The following is a 15455-nucleotide window of genomic DNA, read 5'->3' as shown; positions in this document are numbered from 1 at the left end:
GACTGAGCTCCTCTCTGCTGCTGGAACCTGTGGGTCTTGCTTCCCCACATAGCACAGGGAAGGCTTCCACTGCCCCCCAGCAAGGAATATGGTTGGGGGAGGGGAGCGGTTAGGCCACTGAATATTGATTATACACCAGTCAGTGAGCTCAGCTCTGTTGTCTAACAAGGAAGAAGAGAGATAAAGCACTTGTCCTCAGAGGGCTTTCTGTCTTGTAGGAAGAGAGACATTTAACTCAAAGAATGGGACAGGGTGGAATGAGGGCAGAGATTGAGTTTCTAGGTAGAGAAACACAGGCCATGAGAACAACTTGAAACAGAAGAGAACACTGGTGGCTCCAGAATGTTCTATCTCAGAGACACATATTGGTAACTTGTCTTGAAGCAGTGTTAAAAATAGCACTTTACAGGCTTTTGAGGCAGTGAGAATTACCTAATTCAAAGAATATACATGGGAGGTATTGAGTGGAGTGGGATGTGGGGAGGTGGACCAAATTCCTGGGTGGCCGAGGCAGAAGTCCACATCGCCTCTTCATCCTTTGCTTCCCTGTTAGCAGCACCAGATGGACTAAATCCTTACCTTATTAACTGGTCCTATGACACCTGCTGGACTCTCCCTGGTCATCTAGGCCCTCATGTGGTGGCCACTTGGACCCCAGAATGATAGGTGGATCGACACTGGTTCTTGGATTGTCCACATCTGGGCCTCAGGTCGTCCCTCGCTCTTTTAACTTCTCACACAGTTGTTTGCTGTCAACACAGCAGTCAGTTACCCAAGATGTAGGACAAGCTATCCTCTTAGGATCAGGCCTGAGAATGGGGTGAAACTTCTGGGCATTTTTTTTGGTGCTGACAGGCCCTATGAGTCTGTGACATGACCCTAGCTGGAAGAGAATCAGTCAATGAGACTGTCACCTCCCAATAGGTCAGGTTCCTGACGCAGGGTCCAGTAGACCCCACCAGGTTTGCAGATCGGCAAGGAAGAGTGAGTGTCACAACTCTTCCCAGTCAGAGCCTGTTCTCAGTGGCTCTTGACTCAGGCTGGTGCTTACCCAAACTGGCCTCCCTCTTTCAAGTAAAGGACACATTTTTCACTCTCTGTGTTTTCAAAGAGAAGCTGACACTGAGAGAATGTTGCGAATCACAATCAGAGCTCCCTGCTGCAGAGCACACAAGATGAGAATTGATCTCAAACCTTTTACTGTCATCATTTACTGAGCACTGGGAAGACACACACATAAGTCAGCAGAGAAAAACCCAGAGTCCTGGTGTCTAGCTGCATGTCAACAAAGCGCCCAAATAACGCTGCCTGCTGTAACACCGAGCAGAGTTAAACCACAGCCCAGCCAAGTCTCCTTAACGCTCCCAGAGTATCAAGGAGATCTTTGACTTTACCTTTATATGTCTTTTAGTCAACTTTATTGAGGTGTAATTTTCACACAATGAATAGCACTCGTCTTAAGTGTATGGGTTGATGTTTTGACAAATGTCTACAACTGGATAACCATCGCTTCAGTCAAAGTATAGGATATTTCCAACACTCCACCCCTCCAAATCCCTTCCGGCTTTTGGAAGAAGTCCGTCCCCTTTCACCTCTGCCCTCAGGCAGCCACTGATCTGCTCTCTGTCACTCCACTTTTACCATTTGTATAATTCCATGTAATGGAATCAAACTGTGTGTACTCTTGTGTCTGGCTTCTTTTTACTGGTTTAGGAGATTCAGCCACATTGTTACATATATCAGTAGTTTATTTCCTTTTACTGTTGAACAGCATTTCACAGTTTGTTTATAGATTCACCTAGTTGATGGGCATTTGGGTTGGTTCCAGATTTGGATGTTATGAATAAAAATTCTTGTAAACATCTGTGTATGAGATTGTGTGGACATATGTTTTCATTTCTCTTGGATATATACCTGAGAGTAGCTGGGTTGTACGTTAGGTATATATTTACTTCTTAAGAAACTGCCAGACCTTTAGATGCCATTTTCACATTCCCCCCAACAGTGTCTACTTCTAGGTGTTCTATATCATCAGCACTTGGTTTTATCAGTCTTTTTAACGTTAGCCGTGTCTAATGGACATGGTGGTAGCTCATTGTGGTTATCATTTGCATTTCCTTGATGACTAGTGTTGAGCACTTTTCCATGTGTTTACTGGTCATTGTGTACCTTCTTTTGTTTGTTGCTTGGTCACTAAGTCGTGTCTGACTCTTTTGACCCCATGGACTGTAGCCCACCAGGCTGTTCTGTCCATGGGATTTCCCAGATAAGAATCCTAGAATGCGTTGCCATTTCCTATTCCAGGGAATCTTCCCAAACCAGGGATCGAACTCGCATCTCTTACATGTCCTATATTGTCTGTTCTAGGTCATTTGCATTTCCACATAAATTTTAGGATCAGCGTGTTTCTATTAAAGAGTCTGCTGGAATTTTGGTTGGGGTCGTGTTAAATCTGTTTGGGGACAATCAACATCTTAACAATTTGACCCTACCCATCCATGAACATGGTATATCAATCCATTTATTTTAGTCTTTTAGAATTTCTTTCAGCAGCATTTTGTAGTTTCTATTGTACAGGTTGTGTACACACTTAAAAAAAAACTTTTATTTCATGCTTTTTGGTATTATAAATATAGAATTATATTTATTTGTTTCTATATGTTCGTTACCCTCTCTTCTTCCTCCTTCTTTTCAGTTATCTCTTCCTTTTTGATTCTAATCCTGACATTAAAGCCTTAAATATATATTTTTTTTATCCTTGACACTACTGATATCCAGGGCTCAAAAATTTCCCAGTTGATAGTTTAGTCGAGAATTGGCATTGATGCTACTCTGCATGTTGCCTCTCATCTTAGCATTTACAGCTTTTCTTAGCATAATTCTCAGCTTATCAAACCATCTCCCTTCTATCATTTTCATCCTTTTTCACAGCTCCCACAGTCACACCTCCTCCATATAGCCTTCAAGAAAGATGTGACAGGTACTGTGGTATCTTTTCAACATTGACTCTTCTGTTACTCACCACCACATTAATTGAAACAATTATCCAGCTGTTTGTTCAAAATGAAGGAATTTTATGTTATTTAACTCTTGTGTGCCTGTGTTACTTACCTTGGGCTGCTGTAACAAGGTATCACCAACTGGGTGGCTTGAAACAATAGAAGCTTATTTTGTCACAATTCTGGAGGCTGCAGTCTAAAATCAAAGAGTTGGCAGGGCCACACTCCCTCCGTCACCTGTAGGGGAGAATCCTTCCTTGCCTCTTTAAGCTGCTGGTAGTTCTTAGCAGTCCTTGGCATTCCCTGGCTTGCAACTGCATACCTCAATTTCCACTTCCATCTTCACATGGCATTCTCCCTGTGTGTGACTGTGTTTCTTCTTTTCTTATAAAGACATCGATTGTACTGGATTAAGGGTCTACATACTCCTGTATGATCTAATTGTTATATCTGTGATGACCCTATTTCCAAATAAGGTTGCATTCGCAGGTTCTGGAGATTATGACTTTAACATCTCTTTTGGGGGAACACAATTCAGTACATAGCAGTGTCTTAGCTCTTTCTTTGTCTCAGATGTTCTTCCTCATTTTATTCTCTTGAAAAATTACTAGAGGGCCAAGTTCAAAATCCTCCTTCTTGGGTATTTTTTCTGAATACCCCAGGAGAAGTGAATCACCTCTTTGCCTATATTTATAAGCATTTTTGCATTACTATTAGAAAATTTCTCACATTGTGTGGCACCTAGGGACAGAAGCCATCTTATTCATCTGGAAATAGAGCTCAAAGCCCCAGAATCCCATTTAGATGATCCCATTTCCTCCATGGCAAAGCTTTTCCTGATGTGGGCATTTCAGGCACATATGTAAACAATCCCTAGTCTGTAGCCTTGTAGGTTAATGAAGAAAATGAGGAAGATTCCAAGGTCCTGTGTTATTTAATTTTTTATTTTAGGAAAGTTATCATTAGGAAATACTCTGGGTAAGCATTTGAGATCCTATTTATGTCTTCATGTGTAAAATTCCCTTTTCTTATTGACTACTGTATGTTCAAAAAACCAAAGTAAAACAGTCTTTTAATGTAAATGTGGTATAACAGTTTCTCAGTCTTGGCACTGTTGACATTCTGGGTTGGAATATTCTTTGCTTCAGGGGCTGTCCTGTGTATTGTAGGAATCTGAGCAGCCTCCCGACCTCTGTCTGGTAGGTGCCAGTAGCCCCTTCCTCCCTCGTTGTAACAACTAAAAATGTCATATAGCCAAGAATCCCTGAAGTTGAGAGCTACTGTATAGTATCATAAGGCAGTTGAAATTCTTAATGTAAACATTACAAAAATCATCCAAATTTCTCTTTGTTCTGCTTTCTTGTTAATCCGCTCCTCGACCCTGAAAGCTGCTCTGTACCGAGGCCACTGGAGCTCTGAGTAAGCTGTGTGGCTCAGCTTTCCCTCACCGCTGCCTCTGTACATCTGGGGCCCGTGGGTGGCCTCATTCACGCAGAGGGAAAAATTAATGCCCCTGCTTCTCATAAAGACTTGAGGACTCGAGGAACATGAGGAACCAAGCCAGTGCTCTGGTGTGCGGAGCCCCGTTAACTTCACTCTCACCCCCAGAATCTTCTAAAGCCCTTGCTGAGTTCCTCCTCAACTCATTGAACTAGAAGGAATAAGATTGTGGTTTTAGAAGAAAGATCAAAAGCCAGGGGTGGAAATAAATCATTATCTGGAGGGAATTTTAAAAAGTAGTACATTGGTGGACAGGAGGGCTGGGAAAAGGAGTCCATGGTGGCCCTGCACTCTCTAGAATTATTTCTAGATGATTCTAGATTGCAGGTTTTTCCTGCAATGGTTTCCAAACACACAGACCCAGCTGCCCTCATCCCCAGGCAGACCAGATCGTGCCCCTTTAACGTGTAAGTTCTGCTTTGTAGTTCTAAGGAAGAAGTCAGGGCTTGCTGTTTCGAAATGACCTAGAATCTGCCTTCTTTTCTCAGCTCTCATCTTTGGTTTCAGTTTGGAAGTTGCTGCATTGTAGGCTGAGGTGCCAGGGCTCTCCTCTTTTGTCTGGCCGACAGGGGTTCCTGAGGAATTAGGAAAATGTTGCTTGAGAGTGGAGACCTTGCCTTGGGCTTTGGGTTCTGCTCAGTGATGTAAACCCTTCAAATTGTGGGACAGATTTTTACTGGATGAGGAAGCTTTTCCTCTCATATGTTAAAAAAAAATTGAGGTAAAATTCACACCTGAAAAATCCCATGGACAGAGGAGCCTGGTGGGTTATAGTCCAAAGGGTTGCAAACATAAGATTGATTAATTTTTAGAGTATATATAATTCACTTATGCTCAGTGCATTCACAGTGCTGTGCAACCATCATCTCTGTCTAGTTCCAAAATACTTCCACTGCCCCCAAAGGAAACTTATACCCATTAAGAAGTAACTCTCCGTGCCTCTTCCCCTAGCCTCTTACAGATACTGAATCTACTTTCTATCTTTATGGATTTACCTATTCTGGACATTTCATATAAATGGAATCATACAGTATGTGACTATCTGTATCTGACTTCTTACACTTGGCATGTGTTTTGGAGGTTCATCCATTCGTAGCAGATGTCAGCCCCTCATTCCTTTTTTATGGCTGAATAATATTCCATTGTATAGACATGCCACATTTTGTTTGTCCTCCCGTCTACTGATGGACATTTCGGTTGCTTCCACCTCTTGGCTATTCTGAATAATACTGTATGAACGTTTGTGCTTCTCATATTAAAAAAAAACTGTGGTGAAATATACATACATAAAATATGCCATTTTGACCATTTTAAGGTGTACACTTCAGCGACACTAATTACATTCATCACATGGTGCAACCATCACCATAGTCTGCTTCCCAATCTTTTCCATCACCCCTAAAGGAAATCCCATACCCGGGAAGCAGTAACTTTCTATCCCTAACCCCAACACTAGCCCCTGATGTTCTCTGATGTGCTTATACTCTCAGTGAATTTGCCTAGTCAAGATAATTCATACAGATGAAATGGTACAATATTTGTTCATTATATCTGGCTTTCACTTTGCATAATGACTTCAAAGTTCATCCATGTTGTAGCCTGTGTCACTGCTTTATTCCTTCTTGTGGCTGGATAACACTCCATTGCAAGGACCCACCACATTTTGTTTATCCATTCATCTGTGGATGGACATTTGAGTGGCTTTGCCTTTATGGTTTTTGTGAATAGTGCTGCTGTGAACAGTCACATCTCTCATAGGTGTTTGAAGAGTAACCATAACCCTCAGCATAATGTCCTAACTCCTCAGCATGACACCCATTGTGTGGCTGCTGCTATTCCCCTGTCCATGGTGTGCACCCTCCTGATGGCCTGGCCATGCAAACTACTTATAATTCCTGAATTTGACTAAATGTGCTTCTAACTCCCGTGTCTTCGCACAGGTGCATCCTTGGCTTGGAATGCTTTCTTCTGTCTTTTCTTCACCTGGCTGCCTCTTAAATGTCCTTCAAGTCTGAGATGAAGTGTCACCTATGCTGGGAAGAGTGCCCTAGCCTGGCCTGCCTCACTGGCTTAGGCAGAGTAGCCAGGCAGAGACCAGGAAGAGACCCAGGAACCCAGCCACTGGTGAACTAGTAGGGCGGTAGAGGGTATGGTGCAGTGAGGCAAGGGGACATTGTGAATGGTGTTGGGGGGTCAGAGACGATTTTACTAGGGGTGGATTTCTGGCTTCAATGGGACAGACAGGCTAAATGCAGCTCAGGTCTGCTGGTTCCTATTGTATTCCTGAAACTCTCTGCTTCCCTGTGTCATAACTCTTACCTTGTCACTGTGTCATAGTCCATTAACCTGACTGTCTCCTCCAGTGGACACAGGGCCTATTACATATACTGAAAACAGGCACTTTTCCTAAGGGAAGGAGACCTACTCTTACTAATTCAGCCTGTTAGATTGTCTTTTTTTTTTTTTTTTTTTTACTATCTCTATTGGGACTTTCCTGGTGGTCCAGTGGCTAAGACTCTGCACTTCCAATGCAGGGGGTCTGGGTCTGATCCCTGGTCAGGACACTAGATGCCACATGCTGCAACTAAGAGTTCACGTGCTGTAACGAAAAGATTCCGTGTGCCACGATGAAGATCAAAGGTCCCACATGCTGCAACTAAGACCTGACACAGCCAAATCAATCAATATTTAAAAAAAAAAAAAAAGCTCTACTGAGATATCATTTACCCATGAAAAGTGAGCAGATCAGTGGTTTTTTAATATAGTCACAAAGTTGTGCAATGCTCATGATAGGAATCATATACCCAATGGCAGTGACTTCCTGTGCCCCTCAGTCCCCGAACCCTACCCCAGGCAGCCACTTCTCTCCTCTCTCAGGTTGTCTTAAATACCACCAACACTAGACACCCTCCCTCCCCTTTGTAGGAGAAGGCAATGGCACCCCACTCCAGTACTCTTGCCTGGAGAATCCCATGAACGGAGGAGCCTGGTAGGCTGCAGTCCATGGGGTCGCACAGAGTCCGACATGACTGAAGCGACTTAACAGCAGCAGCAGCTCCCCTTTGTATGTCAGGTTTGAACATCCGAGTTAGTGAGAAGATTTTTCCAGGCAGAGGCTGAGAGAGAGGCAGGGTTTTCAGAGAGAGGAAGGAAGGAAGGGACAGACACTGGGGCACAGAGGCAGCAGATAGATGCAAAACCGGGACCGTCTGGCTCAAGATTCACAGAAAGAAAGAAAGTAGAAGACACAGAGAAATGAGTAGGGAGAGAGCCAAAATGTGCTCCTTTGGGAAAGTTTGCTGAGTTCTTTTCTGTGGAAAGAAACAGTGATGTCATGGAAAGTAGATGGCTGGACATATTGTTGAGATGAATGTTCCCATTGATTATATGAGCTGCTGACAAGCTGCTGCACAAATGCTGCTGTGTGTGATCGGTGTCCATGGTTTTAAAAGAAAGTGACGAACATTATCTAGGGTCTTCTTTCCACCCCGTTTTTATGTGTATGAGGTAAGTGATCTGCCTGTTTGATTCTAAGTCTCCTTATTTAAATAAGCTCCTGAACATGTAAACATGTCTGCTGACTATAAATATTGTATTGAAATGCAGATTTCCATCTTTCCCCACTATGTTCAATTAAAAAGCAGGTCCATTTAGAGGATTTCTTTGCCCTCTAATGGGAGAAGCAGAGCACCGAGGTTTTCTGTGGGAGGAAAAATAACGGCCCCTCAGAGTGTCCACCACCTAATTCCCAAAACCTGCAAATCTGCTGCCTTATGTGGTAAAAGGGACTTTGCAGATGTGGGTAAGAATCTGGAGATGGGGGAATTAGTGTGGATTATCCAGACGGGCTCAATGTGATCACAAGGGTTCTCATCAGAGGGAGGCAGGAAGGTCAGAGTCACAGACAATGTGATCACGGAAGTGGAGGTAGCAGTGAGGTAGGGCCAAGAGCCATGGAACACGAGTGACCTCTAGAAGCCGGAAAAGGCAAGGGAGAAGATTCCCCCCAAAGCATCCATTAGGAAGGCAGCCCTGAGGGCCCATCTCAGACCACCGACCTCCAGAATGGTGAGACGACAGACTTGTGTTGTTGCGAGCCACTCAGTTTGTGGTCGTTTGCTACAGCAGCGACAGGAAACTCACCTAGATTTCTACCTTCAGTTTGAGTTTTACTTTGAGACACTGGCTTTTCCTTACTGAGATAATATCCCACAGCTACTGCATGAGAGTGATGTGCCGGGAACTGTGCCAGACCTGGAGCAGGCGTCATCCCGTTCCATCCTCCCAGCGACACTCCTAGACAGGCACCGTCATTACCTTATTGTGTGTGTGTGTGGGGGGGGGTGAGGGCACACATGCGCACGTTCATACAGTACATATGTGTGTGTCCAGAATCAGGGTGTCAGCAGGACCACCTTCCCTCCAGAGATTCTAAAGGAAACCCATTCCTAGCCTCTTCCAGTGTCTGGTGGCCGCCAGCATTCCTGGGCTTGTGTTCCACATCACTCCAATCTCTGCCTCTGTCTTCACATCAACTTTCTCTCCTCTGTGTGCCAGTATCAAATCTCCCCCTGCCTCTCTCTTCTAGAAACATGTGATTGTATTTAGGGCCTGCTGGGTTAATCCAGGATGACCTTCCCATCTCACAATCCTCAGGTTAATCACATCTTTTGCCATATGACATAATATTCACAGATTCTGGGACTTAGGAAGTAAATATATACCTTTGGAGGGCCACTTTTCAGCATTCCACAAGAGGATAGGCACTTTATCCATCTTTACCTCTCATATCAAGCCTAAAAGGTAGCTATAACTTTTGAAGTTTTACAGAAGAGGAAATCGAGGCTCAGTGAGGTTTGCTATCTTGCCAGTATTTCTCAAGCAGCTGGTAAGTGGGCCAGCCTCTTTCTGCTACTCCCAAAGAATGTTCTTGGGAGAGACACTGGACCATGCTGTACCATCCTGTGTGACTTCAGAGAGTTCACTTAGCTTCTCAGATGCTTTGACATCTGAATTTTCATCTGTAAAATGAGAATCAATTAGACAATTGTTGATGAAAATTCTTTGAAAAGTATTATGTTATAGATGCAAGTGGTTATTATTATCTAGAGTGTACTCCAAAGAAAGTCTTCATAGAAAAGAGATGACTTAACTGAATACCATGAATGAAATGCCAAAGAGTTCACTGTTATCATCACCCTGGCTTGGCGCACTCAGTCTTCACTTAAGATTGTGAATAAGGTTCTGATGTAGATATGTTTAAAAATCTGCCATTTGAGGAATTGTACCTGGAAGCCACTTCCCAGAGAAGGAAAAGGAAGAAATGCTGAATTATTTCAAGCTGAGGGGGAAGGGAAGGGAGGTTTCACTCCTTATGATGCTTATTCATCTCTTCATGCTTCTAGGCACTCGTAACCAGCATGTTAGAATTTGGTTGCAATGATACCACATGATGTTTTCATGTGTTCACTCTCTGGTTTCTGTCATCTGGGTAATAGAGAAAGGATGGTGGGAGAACAGCGTGGGTGGGAGGTTGCATAGGTAAGCAGGAAAATGACACCCGAAAGAAAAACTCAGGCACAGTGAAGAACGTTTAGTGAGAACCTAGATGTCTTTATTGAAATTGCTTTTTGACTGGTCAGGCCTCTACTCTGCGTTCATGCTGCATTTGTAAATCTAGATCAGACGTGGAAGACATGTCCATTCAGATTAGAGAAGGTCCGGTGCCATGGCAGACATCACTAATCAATCATAGCAAACCTGTGTTCCCCACCAGTCAACAAACCCTAGCTATCGTCTCTGTACTAGATGATAAGCCTAGGACATAAATTTCACTGCGTTAACTAACTTACTTAATTCAGAAGACTCTTTCGACATGTTGTTTGTACTCAAGCTTAAGCTACCCATTTACTATTTTAGTGAAACCTGGTTTCTTTGTGACCCAATAATGCCAGCTACTGATCACTCACCGTGTACCAAGCATGCTACATTTAATCCTCACAGATGTTTTCTAGGTAACCAAACAAAGCTCATCTGAATATGATTATCAATCAAAGGAAGGGTTGTGTTGCTTACACAGTGTTTGAAGGTTACTGCCCTAGAGAATAGTGTTTCTGGAGGTGAGTGAGGCACCCCACTGTGTTTGTTCTCCGGTGTTTATTGTTAGATGGCTGGGGAATGCAAAAGGTGTTATTAATATTTACCCTCAAAATACTTATGCTTGTGGTGTGGGCAGGACAAACTCACATGATCCAGTTAAGGAAAAACAAAAACCATGTGTGTGCATGTGTGGAAAGAAAGTGAGAGGGCATTAAAGCAAATTGCAAATATGACAAGATGTTGGCAGTTGTTGAATGTGGGTGGAAGATATTCAGGAATGCATTCTTTCAACTTTATATGTTTGGAACTTTTCACAATAAGAAGATGGGGATGGAATAAAATACAGAGAGTTGATATATTTGGGGAAAAAACCCACTTCATTTATGAGCTTTCTGTCACTTCTGTTTCTCTAAATTTTTATGGAAATATAACTTGCATAACATAAAATTCACCATTTTAAAGTGTATTTTTCAGTAGTTTTTTGGTATATCCACTGTTATACAGTCATTGTGCTTTTGTTGTTTAGTCACCAAGTTGTGTCCAACTCTTTTGCGACCCCATGGACCATAGCCCACCAGGCTCCTCTGTCCATGGGGTTTCCCAGGCAAGAATACTGGAGTGGGCTCCCATTTCCTTCTCCAGGGGATCTTCCTAACCCAGGGATCAAACCCACATCTCCTGCATCGCAGGCAGATTCTTTACTGCTGAGCCACCAGGAAAGCCCCTATATGATCATTACCATTATCTAATTCTAGAACATTTCCATCACCAGAAAGAAGCCCCATACTTATGGTTAGTCTCTCATTTTCCCTCCTCTGTCCCCTGGCAACCACTAATCTACTACTTTCTGTCTCAGTGGATTTGCCTGTTTTGGACATTTCATATAAATGGATTGATCTAGTACATGACCCTTTGTATCTAGCTTTTTTCACTTAGCATAATGTTGTATGCTATCCATTGTATGGGTATCCATTGTATGGGTATATAATATTTTATTTACCCATTCATCCATTGATGGAAATTGGGGTTGATTCTACTTTGGGGCCATTATGAATAACGCTACTATGCATACTCATGTTGAAGTTTTTGTGTGGCTGTACATTTTTAATTTTATTGGGTATATAGTTAGGAGCAAAATTGTTGGGTCATATGATAAGTCTATATTTTACCTGTTGAGGACCTGCTGGATTGTCTTCCAAAGTGACTGCACCATTTTACATTCCCACCAGCAATGTGTGAGGGTTCCAACTTCCCCACATCTTTACCAACACTTGTTATTGTCCTTTTTCTTTTTCTAATAGTCATCCTATTGAGTATGAAGTGATTTCTCGTGGTCTTGATTTGTATTTTCACCACTTGTGTTTTTTATTTTAATTCTGATGGTTGACTGTCAGCTGAGAAACCAGACTAAGAAAAGCAATAGAGGGTCCTAATAGCAATTGCATTCTGCCCTTACGTAAGAATCATCTCCCTGTGCTCTCCAGACTAACCCTGAGTTGACTGAGACTTGTTTTAGTTTCCTATTACTGTCTAACAAGTTACCACAAGCTCAGTGGCTTAAAATAACACCCGCAGTGTTACCATTTCCCAGTTCTGTAGGGTGGAGGTCCAACATGGAGGAGCTGGGTTCTCTGCTCAGAGTATCTCCAGGCTCAGATCAAGGTGTCATCTGGGCTGAGTTTTCATCTGGAGGCTCTGGGGAAAATTGTTTCCAAGATTGTTCTTGTTGGTGGTGGAATTCAGTTTCTTGTGACTCTAGAACTTGCTGACTGTCAGCTGTGAGCCATTCTCAACTCCTAGAGGCAACCCACATTCTTTGCCATGTGGCCCCCTCCATCATTAAGCCAATGATGGCATATAGAACCTTGCTCTTTGAATCTCTGACATTTAGATTCAGCTTTATAGAGCTCGTGTGAGTAGGTGAGACCCACCTGGATAATCTCTGTCTCTAAAGGTCAACCGATTTATGACCTTAATTACGTCTGCAGAATTATCTTCTTAGCAGTACCTAGATTGGTGTTTGAAGAACTGGGGAAAGGTGTCTATAGAGCAAAAGCTGGGCATCTTGGGGGCCAAACTAGAATTCTGCTTCCCACAAGGCTTTTGACATAAACACTAAAATAGGTCTTTTGTTGATTACAGCTTCAAAACGTTTTAATGCACCAGCCATGCAAGAAGTTCCAACTTTATGGCAGACATTGGCCAACAAACGTTTAAAGTATAACAGTATTCTGCAGCTCATTGATATTATCTCTACTGACTCTTGTCGATTATTGAATTGATGGCTCCTATTCGCTTTAGGGGCTCTTAGCTTGTGGACTGGGACCTTGCCGAACCTTGACAAAGTGATAAATCACGCTTTTATGTCCTTGTTTGATTCTGTGGCTCTTTTGAAACGAACACCCTTCTGATGTGCCCAATAAAATCCTCTTTGATGTGTCAAATACGGGCAGTTGAACTTTTAAGGGATTTTAAGCGCCAAAATTAGTGTCTGCCCACACTGGTGCAAGCACCACTTTCTGTTTGTTCCTCATGATGGACAGTAGATTTAGGAAATGTGTCATTTCCCTCCCCTGTATGAGAGTCTAGCTCTCATGTTCTGAAATGGGAATAAATTGCTTCTTGTTATATTAAGTAGAATAAACCACCGTGAGCACATGTGAAAGCAGAAATGACTTTGAGAGAGAAAGCCAGGGGGAACAGAGGTCAAGTCAGAAGTGACTAGGAATTTCTCTCTTTTAATACTGTCAAAATGCAGTAGATTTTCAACGTCTAACTACAGCATTTTCCAGCATGTGTTATTGGGACACTAGTTTCATAAGATGAATAATAGATGTTAAGTGGAAAAGGGTTCTGTGGTCAAATAGGTTTGCCATTAACATGTATTAAAATTTCTGAGGGATAGATACAGTATACTGTGATTTCCAACCTTAGAGGCTGAACACTCATTTTGGTTTTCCATTTAGGAAATATTTATAAGATTGGAGCTTTAAGGAACACGCTTTGGGAAGGACTGTGTTGAACTAATTCTCTGACTCAGAAAGAAGGACTATGTGTGTTGGCACCTTTCTGGCACCAACTCAGAAATGGACACATCTCCACATTTGTGTGATAAGTACATGTATGTAGGTCATAGATGCACACATTTAGATCATAAAGATAGATAGCATTTTTTTCTGCCTCAAATAAATTTCCTGGTATGATTATTTCCTAATTCCTTCACAGTCTATTAATATTATTCTCAACCTAGCCTTAGAAGTTGCCTCAGACACTTGTTACAATTTTATAATCTAATGAATGGAGAAAAGAAAGAAATCAATATTTATTGATCATCCCCAATGGGATGGGTGCTTTGTATGCGTGCGTGTGTGCTAAGTCGCTTCAGTCATGTCCAACTCTTTGTGACCCTATGGACTGTAGCCCACCAGGCTCCTCTGTCCATGGGATTCCCCAGGCAAGAATACTGGAGTGGGCTGCCATGCCCTTCTCCAGGGAATCCTCCTGATCCAGAGGTCAAACCTGCATCTCTTATATCTCCTGTTTTGGCAAGTGGGTTCTCTACCATTAGCACCACCTGGGAAGCCTGGGTGTTCGTATACTTTGTCCTATTTAAACTTCACCATAACCCTCCTGGAGTGTTATTATCTTCGGCTCATAAATGAGGACACTGAAACTCAGAGAGGTTAAACAGTTTGCCTAAGGTCTCACAGCTTAGAAGTAGCAGAGGGCACTCAGATATGGGGCCCAGGGTGCTCTGACTCCAAAGCCTCTCCTCTTCTCAAAATGACCCCCTGCTTCTCTGCCCTTGTTGCTAATCTGTTTTAATTTATGCTATAAGTGAGCTTGCTGAACGCTGGGTGCAGATCAAACATTTCAAATCGAGTTGTATTTTCCCAGTGATCAGCAGTATGATTTCAGTGATGCTTCATCTGTAACCGCCAATGGTTTGGGGTGTTTGAGTTCTCAGTTTCCCCATCCCTTCCCTATTCTCTATCAGATGATTAGTGATCTGAAAAACAACCTTTCATAATGAACTAGGGAAAACAAATTCTGATTTCATTTATTTTCCATACTTCTATGCCAGGTAAAGGAAAGCATATGTTTTCGTTGATTTGCATAATAATAGAGAGCCTGCAGTCAAACAGCCCTGGGCTCCAATCATTTGACCTTTGGCAAATGACTTCATTTCTGTGCCTGTTTCCTCAGTCTGTAAAATGGGAATGATAACTCACTCTTGGATGCTAGTCCGGGACTAAGATTGTGAAAAGGGACACTTCCATGGGGTGCTTAGAAAGAATGTCTCTTCTTCCTCAACACTGGGGCTTAATATTGGTGATAAAGATGAAAAACAGGAAAAAAAAGAAAAGACATGCCTGAACAGCACTTAAGGGCTCTGATATGGTTGTGAAGAAGCTAGCACCTGTTCCCGTGTTGCTCTCACTGATTCTGCTACTCGTTCATTTATGGCCAGTTGGTACCAATTCAGGGTATACTTGAAAATTCGAGTAAACATGAATATACATTAATATTAACCAAAGAGCAAATATTTGTGAAACTCCCCTGGCCTTCATGTTTACCTTCACTCTGAGAAGCGTAGTTAGCAGAAGTAACATCAAACAAGAAGGCTGTTTCCATCATCCAGGGAGAGGGCTGTCCCCGGCTCGCCACACTGGACCTCGAGCTGATCTCTGTCCTAATATGAGGGAGATTCATTGGTATTTAAACACTAGGTATCTTTGCTTAAACATATGTCATTTTAAAACACTCTTAATCTTGATAGCCACAGAGCTAGGGAACACAGCGCCTTGCGCATGCTAAGATCACTTTGCTGAATTAATGAATATTTACAGAAACATG

At 42.6% G+C, this 15455-nt stretch overlaps 1 protein-coding gene across 9 annotated transcripts in view; it reads left to right on the top strand.

Moving 5' to 3' along the window:
* SPRING1 (SREBF pathway regulator in golgi 1) overlaps positions 1-15455 on the top strand; it is a 186546-nt gene that overhangs the window by 54462 nt on the left and 116629 nt on the right. The window contains exon 6 of one of the 9 annotated variants that reach the window (XM_043901763.1): positions 4148-4191. The exons of the other annotated variants lie outside the window; for them this stretch is intronic. Within the exon in view, the coding sequence (XP_043757698.1) occupies positions 4148-4176 (29 nt within the window). The 3' untranslated portion in view covers positions 4177-4191. Of the gene's footprint in view, positions 1-4147; positions 4192-15455 lie in introns of those variants that run through there. 9 annotated transcript variants of the gene reach the window in all.

The sequence above is a fragment of the Cervus elaphus genome, chromosome 5, assembly GCF_910594005.1.
Source record: "Cervus elaphus chromosome 5, mCerEla1.1, whole genome shotgun sequence".
In the NCBI taxonomy this organism is placed as follows: Eukaryota; Metazoa; Chordata; class Mammalia; order Artiodactyla; family Cervidae; genus Cervus; species Cervus elaphus.
This window is presented reverse-complemented; position numbering and strand designations above follow the sequence as displayed.